This window comes from Babylonia areolata, chromosome 8, assembly GCF_041734735.1.
Source record: "Babylonia areolata isolate BAREFJ2019XMU chromosome 8, ASM4173473v1, whole genome shotgun sequence".
Classification (NCBI taxonomy): Eukaryota; Metazoa; Mollusca; class Gastropoda; order Neogastropoda; family Buccinidae; genus Babylonia; species Babylonia areolata.
The window spans coordinates 49,356,901-49,371,900 of NC_134883.1; the positions used below are offsets into that span (position 1 = coordinate 49,356,901).

The 15,000-nt window shown below is 43.2% G+C and overlaps 2 protein-coding genes across 3 annotated transcripts in view; both read left to right on the forward strand.

Moving 5' to 3' along the window:
* The window catches only part of LOC143284910 (uncharacterized), a 22,656-nt gene extending 17,911 nt beyond the window's left edge, over window positions 1-4,745 (forward strand). For both annotated transcript variants that reach the window (XM_076592052.1, XM_076592053.1), the window contains one exon: window positions 1-4,745. This exon is cut by the window's left edge and continues 832 nt beyond it. The gene's annotated coding sequence lies outside the window, so the exon portion shown is untranslated.
* A 2,131-nt stretch (window positions 4,746-6,876) lies between these two features.
* LOC143285311 (uncharacterized) overlaps window positions 6,877-15,000 on the forward strand; it is a 20,863-nt gene continuing 12,739 nt past the window's right edge. The window contains exons 1-4 of the mRNA XM_076592574.1: window positions 6,877-6,898; window positions 7,051-7,060; window positions 7,625-7,640; window positions 8,076-8,092. Coding sequence (XP_076448689.1) covers window positions 6,877-6,898; window positions 7,051-7,060; window positions 7,625-7,640; window positions 8,076-8,092 — 65 coding nt within the window. The remainder of the gene's footprint in view (window positions 6,899-7,050; window positions 7,061-7,624; window positions 7,641-8,075; window positions 8,093-15,000) is intronic.

The following is a 15,000-nucleotide window of genomic DNA, read 5'->3' on the forward strand; positions in this document are numbered from 1 at the left end:
GCTGTTGTTGTGAGAGTAAGACGGACTCGACCCTTACGACCACAGCGCCACCCTCTTCAAGCCAAGACCACAGTCCTCGGAACAACTAGACCTTGAGGAGAGCAGCCAGTAGAGCGTCAAACACCATCCCATTGAATGAACGTTTTGTTCGAGTGAGGCTTTATATGTCAGGCCACGTTCACACTAAGCCCAGCCCAGCCAGTTGTTGACAGCACCTGGACAGAAATCTGGCGCGCGTAATTTTCCCGCCTTGGATGCGGGCGAAAATAATAATAATAATAATGTACATTTATATAGCGTAAGTGTTCACACTGGCCTCCAGCCGTCTCCAGCTAGCTTTTTTTTTTTTCTTCTTCTTTTTTTTTCCGTGAAGATGAGACGGCTGGCTGGTCGAAGGGACGGAACTCTTCAATGATACTGGCGGCGTGAATCCCAATAAGATTCGTTCCTTCCGCCTGAAAAGCTCCGTAGCTGACAGCAGCTGGCTGTGTCTGACGGATGTGTGTTGCTGTGTCAGGCTGACGGCACACTGGCTGCTAAGAACTGGATGGGCGTAGTGTGTACGTAGCTTTTTAAACTGCTTTTCTGTGTCAGTCATGTTTTATATTGTGTCTTTTCCACCCTAAATCCGTTTGAATCCAGTGTCCTAGTGACGCTAGACGCCCGTGCTTCATTTCAGCAGTTTGTTTGCAAAGGAGGTTTCTAGTCAGTCGTGTAACACTGGATGAATGTGTTGGTACGTTGTAAAGGCCGTATATCCCACAGGTCCAGGCCTATCCGCGATTGCCCGAGTGAAGGAGAGAGAAAGAGAGAGAGTGTGTGGGTGTGGGTGGGTGTTTGGTAATACAAATTTACAGTGGACAATTTTTGTAAACGCTTGTTGTGCCAAACTATGTTGTTTTTTTTCGCTTACGACCTTCCTGCTTTGCCATACATGATTTTTTTTTTTTTTTTTTTTTTTTGGAGGGGGGTGTGGGGGGTGGGGGTGGAGCATTGTGTCCTATTCAGAAACAACGTGTTACCCTTACAAGATGTAAGAGAGGGCCAAGTATCATGTCTAATTGAAAGGACTGTTACTGTCGACAAACCCAAACAAATGAAAATAATAATAACGATAAATAATAATCAGACCTGACAGGGTACCTTTCAGCAGCCACTCCAGGACAACAGATTGTCATTGTTTCCAAAACGTGTTCTTTAGCTGGAGATTGGGTTCTGCTCCTTTTTTGTGGCACTTTCCAAACAACGATGATGATGATGATAAAAGAGCGTGAATAGTGTGCTGGCATCTCGAGAGAGATCTTGATTAAATCAATGTATTACAATGCTGCTTTAAGAATTGAACAGACAGGAAAAAAAGACAACAATAGCATCAACAACAACAGACTAGAGAGAGCCTCTCAACGTATTACAATGCTGCGTTAAGAATTGAACAGACAGGAAAAAAGACAACAATAGCATCAACAAGTACAGACTAGAGAGAGCCTCTCAACGTATTACAATGCTGCGTTAAGAATTGAACAGACAGGAAAAAAAGACAACAATAGCATCAACAACAACAGACTAGAGAGAGCCTCTCAACGTATTACAATGCTGCGTTAAGAATTGAACAGACAGGAAAAAAGACAATAGCATCAACAACAACAGACTAGAGAGAGCCTCTCAACGTATTACAATGCTGCGTTGAGAATTGAACAGACAAAATAAACCACAAAAAAAACAACAAAAAAACCGACAACAGCAACAACAATCACGCCAAAGAATCAAACAGGAAAATGCTGGTGATTTGTGTGACAAACATTTACCAATGTGGTTGTCAGGTGTGTGTAGTCTTACAACGCGTGTCTCAGCTTGTTGTGTGGAGCAGCGTACGTTCATATTTTTTTCGTATTACCTTTATTAATTGATCAGTATTCAGCACTGTTTTTTTTTTTTTTTTACCTGTTCACCCATTTCCATTTGAACTGATAACTGATTCTTCGCAGGCGAAGACTTCCCATTCACCGCACCACAATTCATGCCAAACCCGAGCCCTGCATGAAGCTCACTGGAGACACAAGGACCTAAGTCCCGAACGGTCATGATAAGAATGTCGGGTGACCCATCTCACTAAACACATCATGCTATTCTAATCTGAGCCATTTGTCATCATAGTTACAATGACAGAAACCCTGATAGAAACTGGATCAGACACACGTTATAAATTTCCGTCGTGCCAGACTAAGGCAAGTTTCTGTCTCCAGCGAAATGTCGACAACAACGGTTCTTTGCTCAATGTTGTTCTTCAGTGCTGGTCTGTCTCTCTTTCTCTACCACTGTGCTTCTCACTCGCTGATTCAGATGGAGACCGGAAGGGGGGAAGCTGGCAGAATTGTTCAGAAAGTTTATCTGCCAGTACAGTATCCATGAGGGTTTCGGTTTGAATCCCTCTGTCGCTCTTTCTCCTAAGTTTGACTGGAGAATCAAAGTTAGCATCTAGTCATTCGAATGAGACGATAAATCGAGGTTCCATGTGCAGAATGCACTTGGCGTACTGAAAAAGAACCCATGGCAACCCAACTGTTGTCCCCTGGCAAAGTTATGTAGAAGAAATCCACTGGGATGGCAAGATAAGTGTTGTCCCCTGGCAAAGTTATGTAGAAGAAATCCACTGGGATGGCAACCTAACTGTTGTCCGCTGGCAAAGTTATGTAGAAGAAATCCACTGGGATGGCAACATGAGTGTTGTCCCCTGGCAAAGTTATGTAGAAGAAATCCACTGGGATGGCAACATGAGTGTTGTCCCCTGGCAAAGTTATGTAGAAGAAATCCACTGGGATGGCAACCTAACTGTTGTCCGCTGGCAAAGTTATGTAGAAGAAATCCACTGGGATGGCAACATGAGTGTTGTCCCCTGGCAAAGTTATGTAGAAGAAATCCACTGGGATAGGTACACAAACATAAAGTATATGCACGCCTGACCAACGCGTTTGATCATGCTGTTGGTCAGTCATCTGCCCAGCAGATGTGGCGTTGCGTATATGGATTTGTCCCAACATTATGACGTCTCCCTGAGAAACTGAAACTAATGGAAGCCTTACCACCCTGCCAAAGCCAAGACTGGCTGTTCAGCCATGGAAAACTGACACAAAATGGCTGAGTTTCTTCACCTTTGTGTTGATGAAATCTGTCAAATGTCACGAATTTCACTGTTATATTGAAGTACTATTGTGGAAACATATTGGACTATGTTTCTGTACCGTTGTTGTCCCACCGATTCACCGACTCCAATATGATTTATCACACCATTAATACATTTCCAGTATCTCTTTTTCATTCTTTCTTCTTTTTTTTTTTTTATTTTGATTTGTTTTTTTGTTTCGTGGGAAAAAAAAACAACCCACGATACATTCATAACCGTATACGGTGTAGTTAATTAATCTATTTATTCATTTGTTTATTTATTCATACATTTATTTGTCAACTTAGAAACTTCACTTATTTGCCCATTTATCAGTAGCATACTTCAAAATAATTACCGTGTCATTTGTTTCGTTTTCATTGCATGCTCAGACATTTTAAAAAGAAAGGTTTAACTTTCAGTTAGCGATTGTTGATGATGTTCTTAAAAAGTCCGTTCACGCATTCGGCTGTATGCGTTTTGTATTGTTGTGATCTGTACTTGCACTTGTAAGTGTCATCTCCAGACATCCGAACAAGCTTGATATTATGACTGGTATCATATTGGTATTAGCTATACTCGTGTGCATGAATTCACTTGTACTGCAGTCCCATTAAATTTTGATACAAAATAACTTTGTATTTGTCTTCTTTATCCACGCTTGGTGTTGAATTCCTTCCCTCCCCCTCCGCCCCATACACTGTGATTTTGTTTTCCCTGTACTGAATGAGCAGTGAGAAATGATTATCAAATTCATATCGTGATCCTGAAATGACGCCTCTTTTTTAATCATTGATTTTCAAAGAGACGCAGCACTTTTGCACATCCAACTTTTCTTTTTTTCAAATTCATGTCACAAACAACCCATCGAAAAACAAGGGCCATGTCGGGACAATGATATACATTATCCTCATAATCACAGGTCACTCGTATTTCTGTCATTCGAAGATTGATTCTGTTTGTCGCATCCTTCCCAAAATAGCCTCCCTTGCCTGCCCTTCCTTGTCTTAAGTTTCTACAGTTTTAGAGTTATGCATGCGTGTGAATGACTGGTGCGAAAGCGCTTTGATTTGTCTCTGCACAAGATTCAGCGCTATATAAATACCATTATTATTATTATTATTATTATTATCCTTACATGATTCTGTATCATTCGTAAATTTTCGTCAGTGTCGATTTCTTCCCATTCTTATTGATTTTGGCAACTTTGTTTTTTTCATAAACATTTTTATTCGAGTTTAACATTATTTAAGACACACTAAAATGATATTTGTAATTATTATTATTATTATTATTATTATTTGCAATATTGTTTTTGCAACTTAATTATTGCCCATTACTTCCTCTGGCATTTAAGGCAGCATCGAAGATCCACCACACTCGTCTGTTTTCGACCAGTCTGTGAATGGTACCCCAGGCATACTTCGGAGTTTTGACATCCCCTTCAACTTTTTTTGTTTATCATTTATTTATCTATATATGTTTTTTTTGCCAACTTAAGACGTATGAATTTTCGAATAACTACAAATCAAGGTGATAAGATGAATGATTTCAATGACTAAAGGAATTTAAATAAACCACATGCACTTTTCACCATAAATGATTGGTTTGCTTGTTGAGTGGGAGTGCAGTGTAGTGCAGTGCAGCTGCTGTGAATTCCATCATTGTGTGTGCGTGCGAAACATGGACGCTCAGCAGAAGTGGACAGAAGAATCCACGGTCATACACGTCAAATCCCACTCGTGTGCATACGAGTGAACGCAGAAGAAGAAGAAGGAGAAGGAGGAGACAGGTAGGATTCCTCCCAAGAACAATTGGGGGACCGGGACGCCCTGCCCCTGACAGCTGCAGAAGGCAATACTACTGGCACCTTTGTATCGAGGGTGTCACTGTCGCTGCTAAATGACAACAACTGACTTTTTTTTTTCTTTCTTTCTGTTTTTTTTTCTGTGACCCAGCACCAAAGAAAGAGAAAGAGAGGAGGAAAAAAATGGAGAGAAAGGAAAGAAAAACAAAGAGAGAGAAAAGGGGGAGGGCTTTAAAGTACTATTTTTGACTCACTTGTTTAAACAAAGTAAGTCTATGTTTAACCCGGTGTTCGGTTTTCTCTCTCTCTCTCTCTCTCTCTCTCTCTCTGTGTGTCCGTGGTAAACTTTAACATTGACATTTTCTCTGCAAATACTTTGTCAGTTGACACCAAATTAGGCATAGAAATGGGAAAAATTCAATTCTTTGCTGTCAGCTTGTTTAAAACAATATTGCACCTCTGGGATGGGCACAAAAAAAAAGAAGCCTAATTATATGCAAACTGCATTCACTGTTATATTTATATTTTTTGTATTATATAAACTTGCCACTTTGATCTGATATTCAACCCAACAACAAGAGCAGTCATTATTATCATTTTTTGTTCAAACAGGAACTTCTTTTGCTAAGCATGGAAGTTTTATTTATTTGCAGATAGTAAAAAAAGGGAAATTACTCTGTAATTAATGCTAGGGGACTTGATTTACTTTAAACTGATCTTTCTCATCTTAAACATTACATTTTGAAATTATACTCAATACATAAAAAGCTTGGATTTTTTTTTTATAAAGCGTATCACAAGTGAGTCTTGAAGGCCTTGCTTCTCTTGTTAATTCTTTGGATCAAAGTAGCAGTAATTGACGGGGCTGGATCTGTGCTGGAGTGGTCCAGCCTCATCTCATCTCATCTCATCTATCCCTTGACCCGTGGGTGGGTCGTTGGGGCACCATGGATGACTGCCTGGTCAGCTCGCGCCACCTGCCTCGGTCCTCAGCGGCCCTTTGAGTTGTGGCAAATGGCAGGCCCGTCCACTCTTTGATGTTGTCCTCCCAGCGCTTTCTCTGTCTGCCTCTCTTCCTCCTTCCTTGTACGGTACCCTGCAGGATGGTCTTGGCTAGGCCGTCTGATCGTGTGACGTGTCCATACCAGCGGAGCTTGCGTTCCTTCACTGTGGTTAGCAGGTCTTTGAATGGGCCAATGGCGTTTTGGACTCTTCTTTTCACTTCCTCATTTGTGATGTGGTCTTTGTATGTCCAGCCTAGATACTGCAAAATAAAGGTCCTTTCTTTTTTTTGATAGAATTAGGAGGTTTTTTTTTCTCCCTTGCAGACGATTCCCCAAACAGGGACAGAATTATCAACATTTGATTGTGGTCACTCTTTGAGAAGGAAGGAAGGAAACTCGTCCAACACATCTCACAAGTGTACACGGCACGTGCAAAGCGTGCATTTCGTGCAGGTCAACTCAGTGTCACACTATGGTCGTCACAGTTTGACGTCATGGCCGCTTGGGGGGGGGGGGGGGGGAAACAACCCCAGCTTGTTGTGAACGCAGGCAAGCTTTGAAGATATTCCAAACTACGGTTTAACCTTTTAAGACGAACTTTTAACTGAGTTCGAAACCATCAACAAAACCTTGCTAGCAAGAGCAGGTAGAAGAGGTAGGATAGTTAGACCTGAACAACAAGTATTCAAATCCTGACGGTGATCAGGCCTTGAACGAGGTCTCAAGCACCACAAGTTCAAGTTCAAGATGCTGCTTGGTGGAAGAAAATTCAGCGTGCAACATTGTGGAGTGTGTTGTCTTCAAAAAGGACTCGAATGCTATCGAGGTGGTCCAATTTGCTGACAAAACTTTCGTGTTGAGGGCGTGTATTGACAAAGCGGTTGGCTGACCTGACAAGTGTCGGAATGCAAGTTCTGTATGTTGGAGGTAGGTGTGTTGTGTGCAGTGTGTGTACACAGTGTGCAAGGTGCCATGTTGAGTGTAACGTGTGTGTTGCAAGGTGTGTTGTGTTTATGATGTGTTATGTTGGTGTGTTATGTGCAAGGTGTCATGTTGTGTGCAAGGTGTGTTGTGTGCAGGTGTCATGTTGTAAGTTGTCATGTTGTGTGCAAGGTGCCATGTTGTGTGCAAGGTGTCATGTTGTGTTTATGTTGTGTTCAAGTTGTGTTTGTGGCGTGTTGTGTGCAAGGTGTCATGTTGTGTGCAAGGTGTGTTGTGTGCAAGGTGTCATGTTTTGTGCAAGGTGTCATGTTGTGTGCAAGGTGTCATGTTTTGTGCAAGGTGTCATGTTGTGTGCAAGGTGTGTTGTGTGCAAGGTGTCATGTTGTGTGCAAGGTGTCATGTTGTGTGCAAGGTGTCATGTTGTGTGTAAGGTTTATTGAGTGCAAGGTGTCATGTTGTGTGTAAGGTGTATTGAGTGCAAGGTGTCATGTTGTGTGTAAGGTGTGTTGAGTGCAAGGTGTCATGTTGTGTGCAAGGTGTCATGTTGTGTGCAAGGTGTCATGTTGTGTGCAAGGTGTCATGTTGTGTGTAAGGTGTATTGAGTGCAAGGTGTCATGTTGTGTGTAAGGTGTGTTGAGTGCAAGGTGTCATGTTGTGTGTAAGGTGTGTTGTGTGCAAGGTGTGTTGTGTTTTTGGTGTGTTATGTGCAAGGTGTCTTGTGTTTATGGTGTGTTGTGTGCAAGGTGTCTTGTGTTTATGGTGTGTTGTGTGCAAGGTGTCATGTTGTGTGGAAGGTGTCGTGTTGTGTGGAAGGTGTCATGGAAGGTGTCGTGTTGTGTGGAAGGTGTCATGTTGTGTGGAAGGTGTCGTGTTGTGTGCAAGGTGTCATGTTGTGTGGAAGGTGTCGTGTTGTGTGGAAGGTGTCATGTTGTGTGGAAGGTGTCGTGTTGTGTGCAAGGTGTCATGTTGTGTGGAAGGTGTCGTGTTGTGTGGAAGGTGTCATGTTGTGTACAAGGTGTCATGTTGTTTGGAAGGTGTCATGTTGCGCGTAAAGTGTGTTGTGTGGAAGGTGTGTTGTGTGGAAGGTGTCGTGTCATGTTGTGCGTAAGGTGTGTTGTGTGGAAGGTGTCGTGTTGTGTGCAAGGTGTCATGTTGTGTGCAGGGTGTCATGTGCGTGAGGTATGTTGTGTGTAAGGTGTGTTGTGTGGAAGATATTGTGTGCAAGGTGTCATGTTGTGCGTAAGGTGTGTTGTGTGGAAGATATTGTGTGCAAGGTGTCATGTTGTGCGTAAGGTGTGTTGTGTGTAAGAGGTGTTATGTGCCAGGTGTCATGTGCGCAAGGTATCATGTTGTGTAAAGTGTGTTGCTTGTAAAATGTTATGTTGTGTGTAAACTGTGTTATGGGTAAGGTGTGTTTTGTGTAAAGCGTGTTGTGCAAGGTGTGTTGTGTGTAAAGCGTATTGTGTGCAATGTGTGTATAGCGTGTTATCTGTAAGGTGTGTTGTGTGCAAGGTATGCTGTGTGAGATTTCATGTTTTGTGTAAGGTGCATATTATATGTAAGGTGTCATGTTGTATGTAATGTGTGCTGAGTAAGATGTGTGCCGGTTAGGGATATTGTATGAAAAGTGTGTTGTGTGTTATATGTGCTGTGTGTAAGGTATATTGCGTTCAAAGCGTGTAGTGTGCAATGTGTGTTGCGTGCAAGTTGTGTTGTGTGTAAGGTGTGTTATGTGTATGGTGTGTTGTGTGAATTGTGCAATGTGTGTAAAGTATATTGTGCGTAATGTGTGTTGTGTGTCGTATGTAATGTGTGTTGTGTGTAATGTGTGTTGTGTGTAATGTGTTTTTTTTGTAATTGTATTGTTTGAAAGATGTGCTAATTTTGTTTTGTGTGTAAAGTAGGTGTGTTCTGTGTAAGATATGTTGTGTGCTAAGTATCGTTGTTTTGTGTGTGTGGGTTGTTTTTTAACAAGGATACGGGGTGATTTTATTGAGACATGTAATAATCTTTTCAACTGTCATGTCAAGAAAGGACCCTCAAAATGCTTCAAAGTATATTTTGTCCCTATCCTACTCCTACTGCTACTGTACTATCATCTCATCTCTCTTTCTCTGTTGCTTTCCCCACCTCTCTCTGTGTGTGTGTGTGTGTGTGTGTGTGTGTGTGTGTGTGTGTGTGTGTGTGCGTGCGTGTGCGCGCACGTGTTTGTTGGTGGGCTCTCTCACCTGTGTGGCGGACATTATTATTATTATGTTGTTGTTCTTAATTCAAGACGGTAGTGTGTGCATGCACGTATGAAGTGTGTGTGTGTGTGTGTGTGTGTGTGTCTGTGTGTGTCTGTGTGTGTGTGTGTCAGTGTATCTCTCTTTCTCTGTGTGTGTGTGTGTGTGTGTATCTGTGTGATGTGTGTGTGTGTGAGTGGGAGAGAGAAAGAGAGAGTGTGTGTGTGTGTGTATGTTCGCGCGCGCGTACCTGTCAGTTTCTCCATTTGTGACCAGTCATTGCATATTTTGCAGGCCGGCGACAACTGAGAGCGGGGTGGGGGAGGTGGGGGATTGGGTGGGGTGGGGGACGAAAATCACATGTTCCGTCGAGGGCATCTCAGCACATCAATCGTACCAGCTGTTTTTTTGACGGGAAGGCAGAGACATGCATGACAGTTTCTGTGGCGGACTGTGGTGGCCCACCTTTGACCCTCCTCAGTGCCCAACATGGAGGGCTCGGTGAGTACCCCAACACTTGTCTTGTCAGCCTTGTCAACTGTCTCCTTTCAATGTTGGACGATAGAGTTTTATCCATGAAACATCTCCTTCTCCGCCCTGCCTGTAGGCCTGTAAAACCCCCAACCAGTTGTGACTCAAAGGACGAGTCACTAAGAGAGGTGATGGGTGAGTTCAGGCGAACATTGGATTTGCTTCCGATACACGTGATTGGAAACTTTCGTGTAACACTTAACGGAAAACAACGGGCGGCTTCTACATAAGAATCTGAATAAATCTTTAAAAAAAACAACAGATTTTCCCACCCATAAAAAGTTCCCTCGAAGTTTGCTCGAAACGTACTTCATTAAAAAGAAGAAAAAGAAGAAAAAAGAGATACAGAATCGAAAATATATTCGTTCATTTATTTTTCGATTTGAATAATTTCAGTTTCAGTTTCTCAAGGAGGCGTCACTGTGTTCGGACAAATCCATACACGCTACACCAGATCTGCTCGGCAAATATCTGACAGCAGCATAACCCAATGCCCTTGTCTGGCCTTGAGTGCATGTATATATCATTTATTGTGCGCCTATCACAGGGGATTTCTTTAACAGAATTTTGCCAGAGGACAACAGTTCTGTAGCCATGTTGTGCGCAAGGTGTCATGTGCGCGAGGTATCATGTTGTGTGTAAGGTGTGTTGTGTGGAAGATACCGTGTTGTGTGCAAGATGTCATGTTGTGCGTCAGGTGTGTTGTGTGTAAGAGGTGTCATGTGTGCAAGGTATCATGTTGTGTGTAAGGTGTGTTGTGTGCAAGGTGTGTTGTGTTTATGGTGTGTTATGTGGAAGGTGTCATGTTGTGTGTGAGGTGTGTTGTGTGTAAGTTGTGTTGCGTGTAAATGTTCATATCATGTGTTGTGTGTATTGTGTGTAAACTGTGTTGCTTGCAAAATGTCCTGTTGTGTGTAAACTGTGTTGTGGGTAAGGTGTGTTTTGTGTAAAGCGTGTTGTGCAAGGTGTGTTGTGTGTAAAGCGTATTGTGTGCAGTATGTGTTGTGTGTATAGCGTGGATTGTTTTTCAGTGCGCCAAGTGCGTGCTGCACACGGGACCTCAGGTTATGGTCACATCTGAATGACTGGATGATCAGTTTGACTCCTCTGTCAAACTTTGGAGAAGGGGCGAGAACAGGATTCGAACCCGGACTCCCCACGGACACTGTATTGGCAGATAAGCGTCTTAACCATTCTGCCACCTTGTCGCCTATTATGTAATATTTAATGGTAAAAAAAAAAATCGAAACTTCCGATAGTCTTAACGTGTCACCAGCACGTGACGCTAGAGGCCGCTAGTAGCGGAAAGGGGCGAAGAAATAATCAAAAGCCATTTCAGCCTGCTCACAGTTTTCAGTTTCAGTTTCAGTACCTCAAGGAGGCGTCACTGCGTTCGGACAAATCCATATACGCTACACCACATCTGCCAAGCAGATGCCTGACCAGCAGCGTAACCCAACGCGCTTAGTCAGGCCTTGAGGCGAGTCAGGCTCACAGCGAGTTACTGCTGCTGTACTGCTGTGGTGTCAACGTTGACATCATAGGCATCCGCAAGCTGATTTTCGCGTCACGTTTCAATCACTTATTTTGTTTCTACAGTCATTTAGTTGGCGTGTTATTTACAACACACTATTCACCAAAAATGTGCAGAAGAGTAGAAATCGGCTGAAGTGCATGAAATGTGTTCCGCCATAGTTTCGCACATGACAAGGAGAAAGGCAGACCGGGTAGGAAGGAGATGTTTGAAGCCTCAGTTACATGCACAACACGTACACAGAGGATCATTTCCTGAAGGAGTACCTTACGTGGAAATTTCAGTATTTTTTCTTCAATTGATAACATCAGAAATTGAAGATATACATTTGGTTCTTTTTGGACGTTGTTTTAGTGGAAATTAAGTATTCGTCTGAAATCACTTGTGTCAGAAATGGAAAATGTACATTTTATTACTTTGGGCGTTGATTTTGGTAATGGATCAGAAGCTTAGACGAAAACATACTTTGTATTATATTTGTATATAAATGAAAAATAAAAAAGCTACCGAATATTCACCAGGGAAGGAAGCCGAATCAACTAAATTACATATGATTATATGGTTTATCCATTGCAGTGGGAAGTCATTAACAGCTTAGTCTTTTGTGAAGGACTATGGCTCTCAAACTACTGAAGAGGCAAGATTGCATTGGCTCTTAGTGCTGCAGCCTTGGGGGGCTAATTGACATTTTGGGAACGATTCCAACACAGACCGTCCTAAAACCCTCTGGGCCGAGAGAGTTTTGATGTAACTTGGGCAAGACACTCTCCACTATAATCAAATTCCAGCCCAGATAGTTGGGACAGCAGTTGCCTCCTCTGCTTCTCTGGTGATCATAGTCGAACACGACGGGCGCAATAGCCGAGTGGTTAAAGCGTTGGACTTTCAATCTGAGGGTCCCGGGTTCGGACCACGGTGACGGCGCCTGGTGGGTTAAGGGTGGAGATTTTTACGATCTCCCAGGTCAACATCTGTGCAGACCTGCTAGTGCCTGAACCCCCTTCGTGTGTATATGCAAGCAGAAGATCAAATACGCACGTTAAAGATCCTGTAATCCATGTCAGCGTTCTGTGGGTTATGGAAACAAGAACATACCCAGCATGCACACCCCCGAAAGCGGAGTATGGCTGCCTACATGGCGGGGTAAAAACGGTCATACATGTAAAAGCCCACTCGTGTGCATACGAGTGAACGTGGGAGTTGCAGCCCACGAACGCAGAAGAAGAAGAAGAAGTAGAAGAAGAAGAATAGTCGAACACGACTATCATACAGTATTTGACAAGACTTGTTGCCGATGAATTTTTCAGTAATGCAAAACATTTATCACGGAACCAAGCGACACCCAGAACAAATGACATGGCCGTCCTCCTTTGAACGAAAGTTTCTTTCATCATACACGTACAACAGTGATAGAGGGAGTGAATCTCCTGGAGATGGTTATATTGGATGAACCATGCACGCACAACAGTGATAAGAGAGAGAATCTCCTGGAGATGGTTATATTGGATGAACCATGCACGCACAACAGATAGTGTTAAGGGAGTGAACCTCGTTGAGATAGTTATATTAATAACTGAAGGAATCTTTCGGAAATGAATAATTGTATCAGATGAAGGAACCTTTCAGAAAAGAACGGTTGTATCAGATGAAGGAATCTTTCGGGAAATGAACCTCCAATACATGCACCACGTTAAAACAGCACCTCAGTCACGTAGGACTCCGTGACAGGTCGGGTTTGCTTTCTCCCGCCCCGCCATTAGAATTGAAAAAACGAAGAGCGTCATTCTCTCCGTATTCCGTCAGACATGAAGGGGCGGGGCAAAGAAAACGCGTCCTGTTGCAATGTTGTGTGATGACAGGCAACGTTAACTCACTCAGTACGGCCAGTCCTCTCTTCTCCTCTACACAGACCCCTCGGATGTCCAGTGGGTGTCTCAATGACCCAACCTTTAGCTTCCGTCGTCAGAATTGTGGTATTTTTTGTCAACATTCACGTCTTTAGTATAAGAGCCTTCCGCTTGCAATATTTTGATGATGGTAATTGGGGTGAAACGCTGTTAACGTCGTCTCTTTCGCCGTTCGTATGGAGAGAGTTAAAGTAAGGTCCCTCTGTAATGCCCAGAGCGTGCTCGATTCCAATGTTGGCTGTTTCTGAGCCCTTGGACAAAAGGGGCCATCAATCCGTCAGCTATCTCTCCAGTCCTGATGACGAGAATTCTGCCAGATTGTACATCACCGACGACTGCGTTATTCGTTTTTTCTCTTTGATATTAAAATTAATTTTGCTGACGAGCATTTTGAGAAGTGAGCCGAAAGAGAATTTTCTGTTTTGGTTGAAGCAGACAATACAATGATTTGAACTGAATTGAATTACATTGAATTGTCAAAAGAGTGATGAAAACAGCCGGGTGGTGAGCACGCGATGCAGGGCACTAATTAACGTTGATGTCATGATGTCAGTGTTAACGTTAGTGTCAGTGTTAACGTTGTCATGGTGTCAGTGTTAACGTTGATGTCGTGGTGTCAGTGTTAACGTTGGTGTCGTGGTGTCAGTGTTAACGTTGGTGTCGTGGTGTCAGTGTTAACGTTGGTGTCAGTGTTAACGTCGATGTCACGGTGTCAATGTTAACGTTGGTGTCGTGGTGTCAGTGTTAACGTTGGTGTTGTGGTGCCAGTGTTAACGTTGATGTCATGGTGTCAGTGTTAACGTTGATGTCATGGTGTCAATGTTCGTGGCACGCAGCAGGGCACCAGTTAACGTTGCCTGCCATGATGTCATTGGGGAGGGTGCGCAGTCCCGCTTTCGTCGGATTTTCGTCGGGCGTCCCCATTTCCGTTATTTCCAGGTCACTGAAAGGCAAACTTTTCGTCGTGGAAATCGCTGTTCTGACGAAAGGATTTTGAACATTCACGGTGTTTATTTTTTGCAAGTTTACAAGATATATTTGGTTTTACAGTAACACCCATTATTTGATTTAGTCTTCTTTGTTTACTTTGAGCGTGTTGCTTGCCATACATCTGCCATTACGTATTCGAACTGATCCGTTAATGAACTCTGCCGAAAAGTTGTCCGAACTAAAGCAGTGCAAACTCAGAGAAGCCAGTTACGGTGCTGGGTTGCCCGTGTCGTCATATGACCTACTTCTCGCTTTGTGAGCGACGAAAAGTCCACAACCAAAGTAGGCTGCGCACCCTCCATATTAATGTTCGTGGAAAACGGGAGCTGGGACCTGTGTCATGTGACCGGAAGTCAGCAGTGCGGACGTCAAGGTGGGTGCTGTTCTGATGAGTTCGTTGCTGTGTCCTGTGCTGTCCGAAGCTGAAGAGTGATTTGTTTTTCTCTTTGTTCTTTTGACATCACTCTTTTTGTTTGTATTGTACGTTTAAGTGGAGTGATGGCCTAGAGGTAACACGTCCGCCTAGGAAGCGAGAGAATCTGAGCGCGCTGGTTCGAACCACAGCTCAGCCGCCGATATTTTCTCCCCCTCCATTTGACCTTGAGTGGTGGTCTGGACGCTAGTCATTCGGATGAGACGATAAACCGAGGTCCCGTGTGCTAGCATGCACTTAGCGCACGTAAAAGAACCCACGGCAACACAAGGGTTGTTCCTGGCAAAATTCTGTAGAAAAATCCACTTCGATAGGAAAAACAAATAAAACTGCACGCAGGAAAAAAAAAATACAAAAAAATGGGTGGCGCTGTAGTGTAGCGACGCGCTCTCCCTGGGGAGAGCAGCCCGAATTTCACACAGAGAAATCTGTTGTGATAAAAAGAAATACAAATACAAATAAAAGGT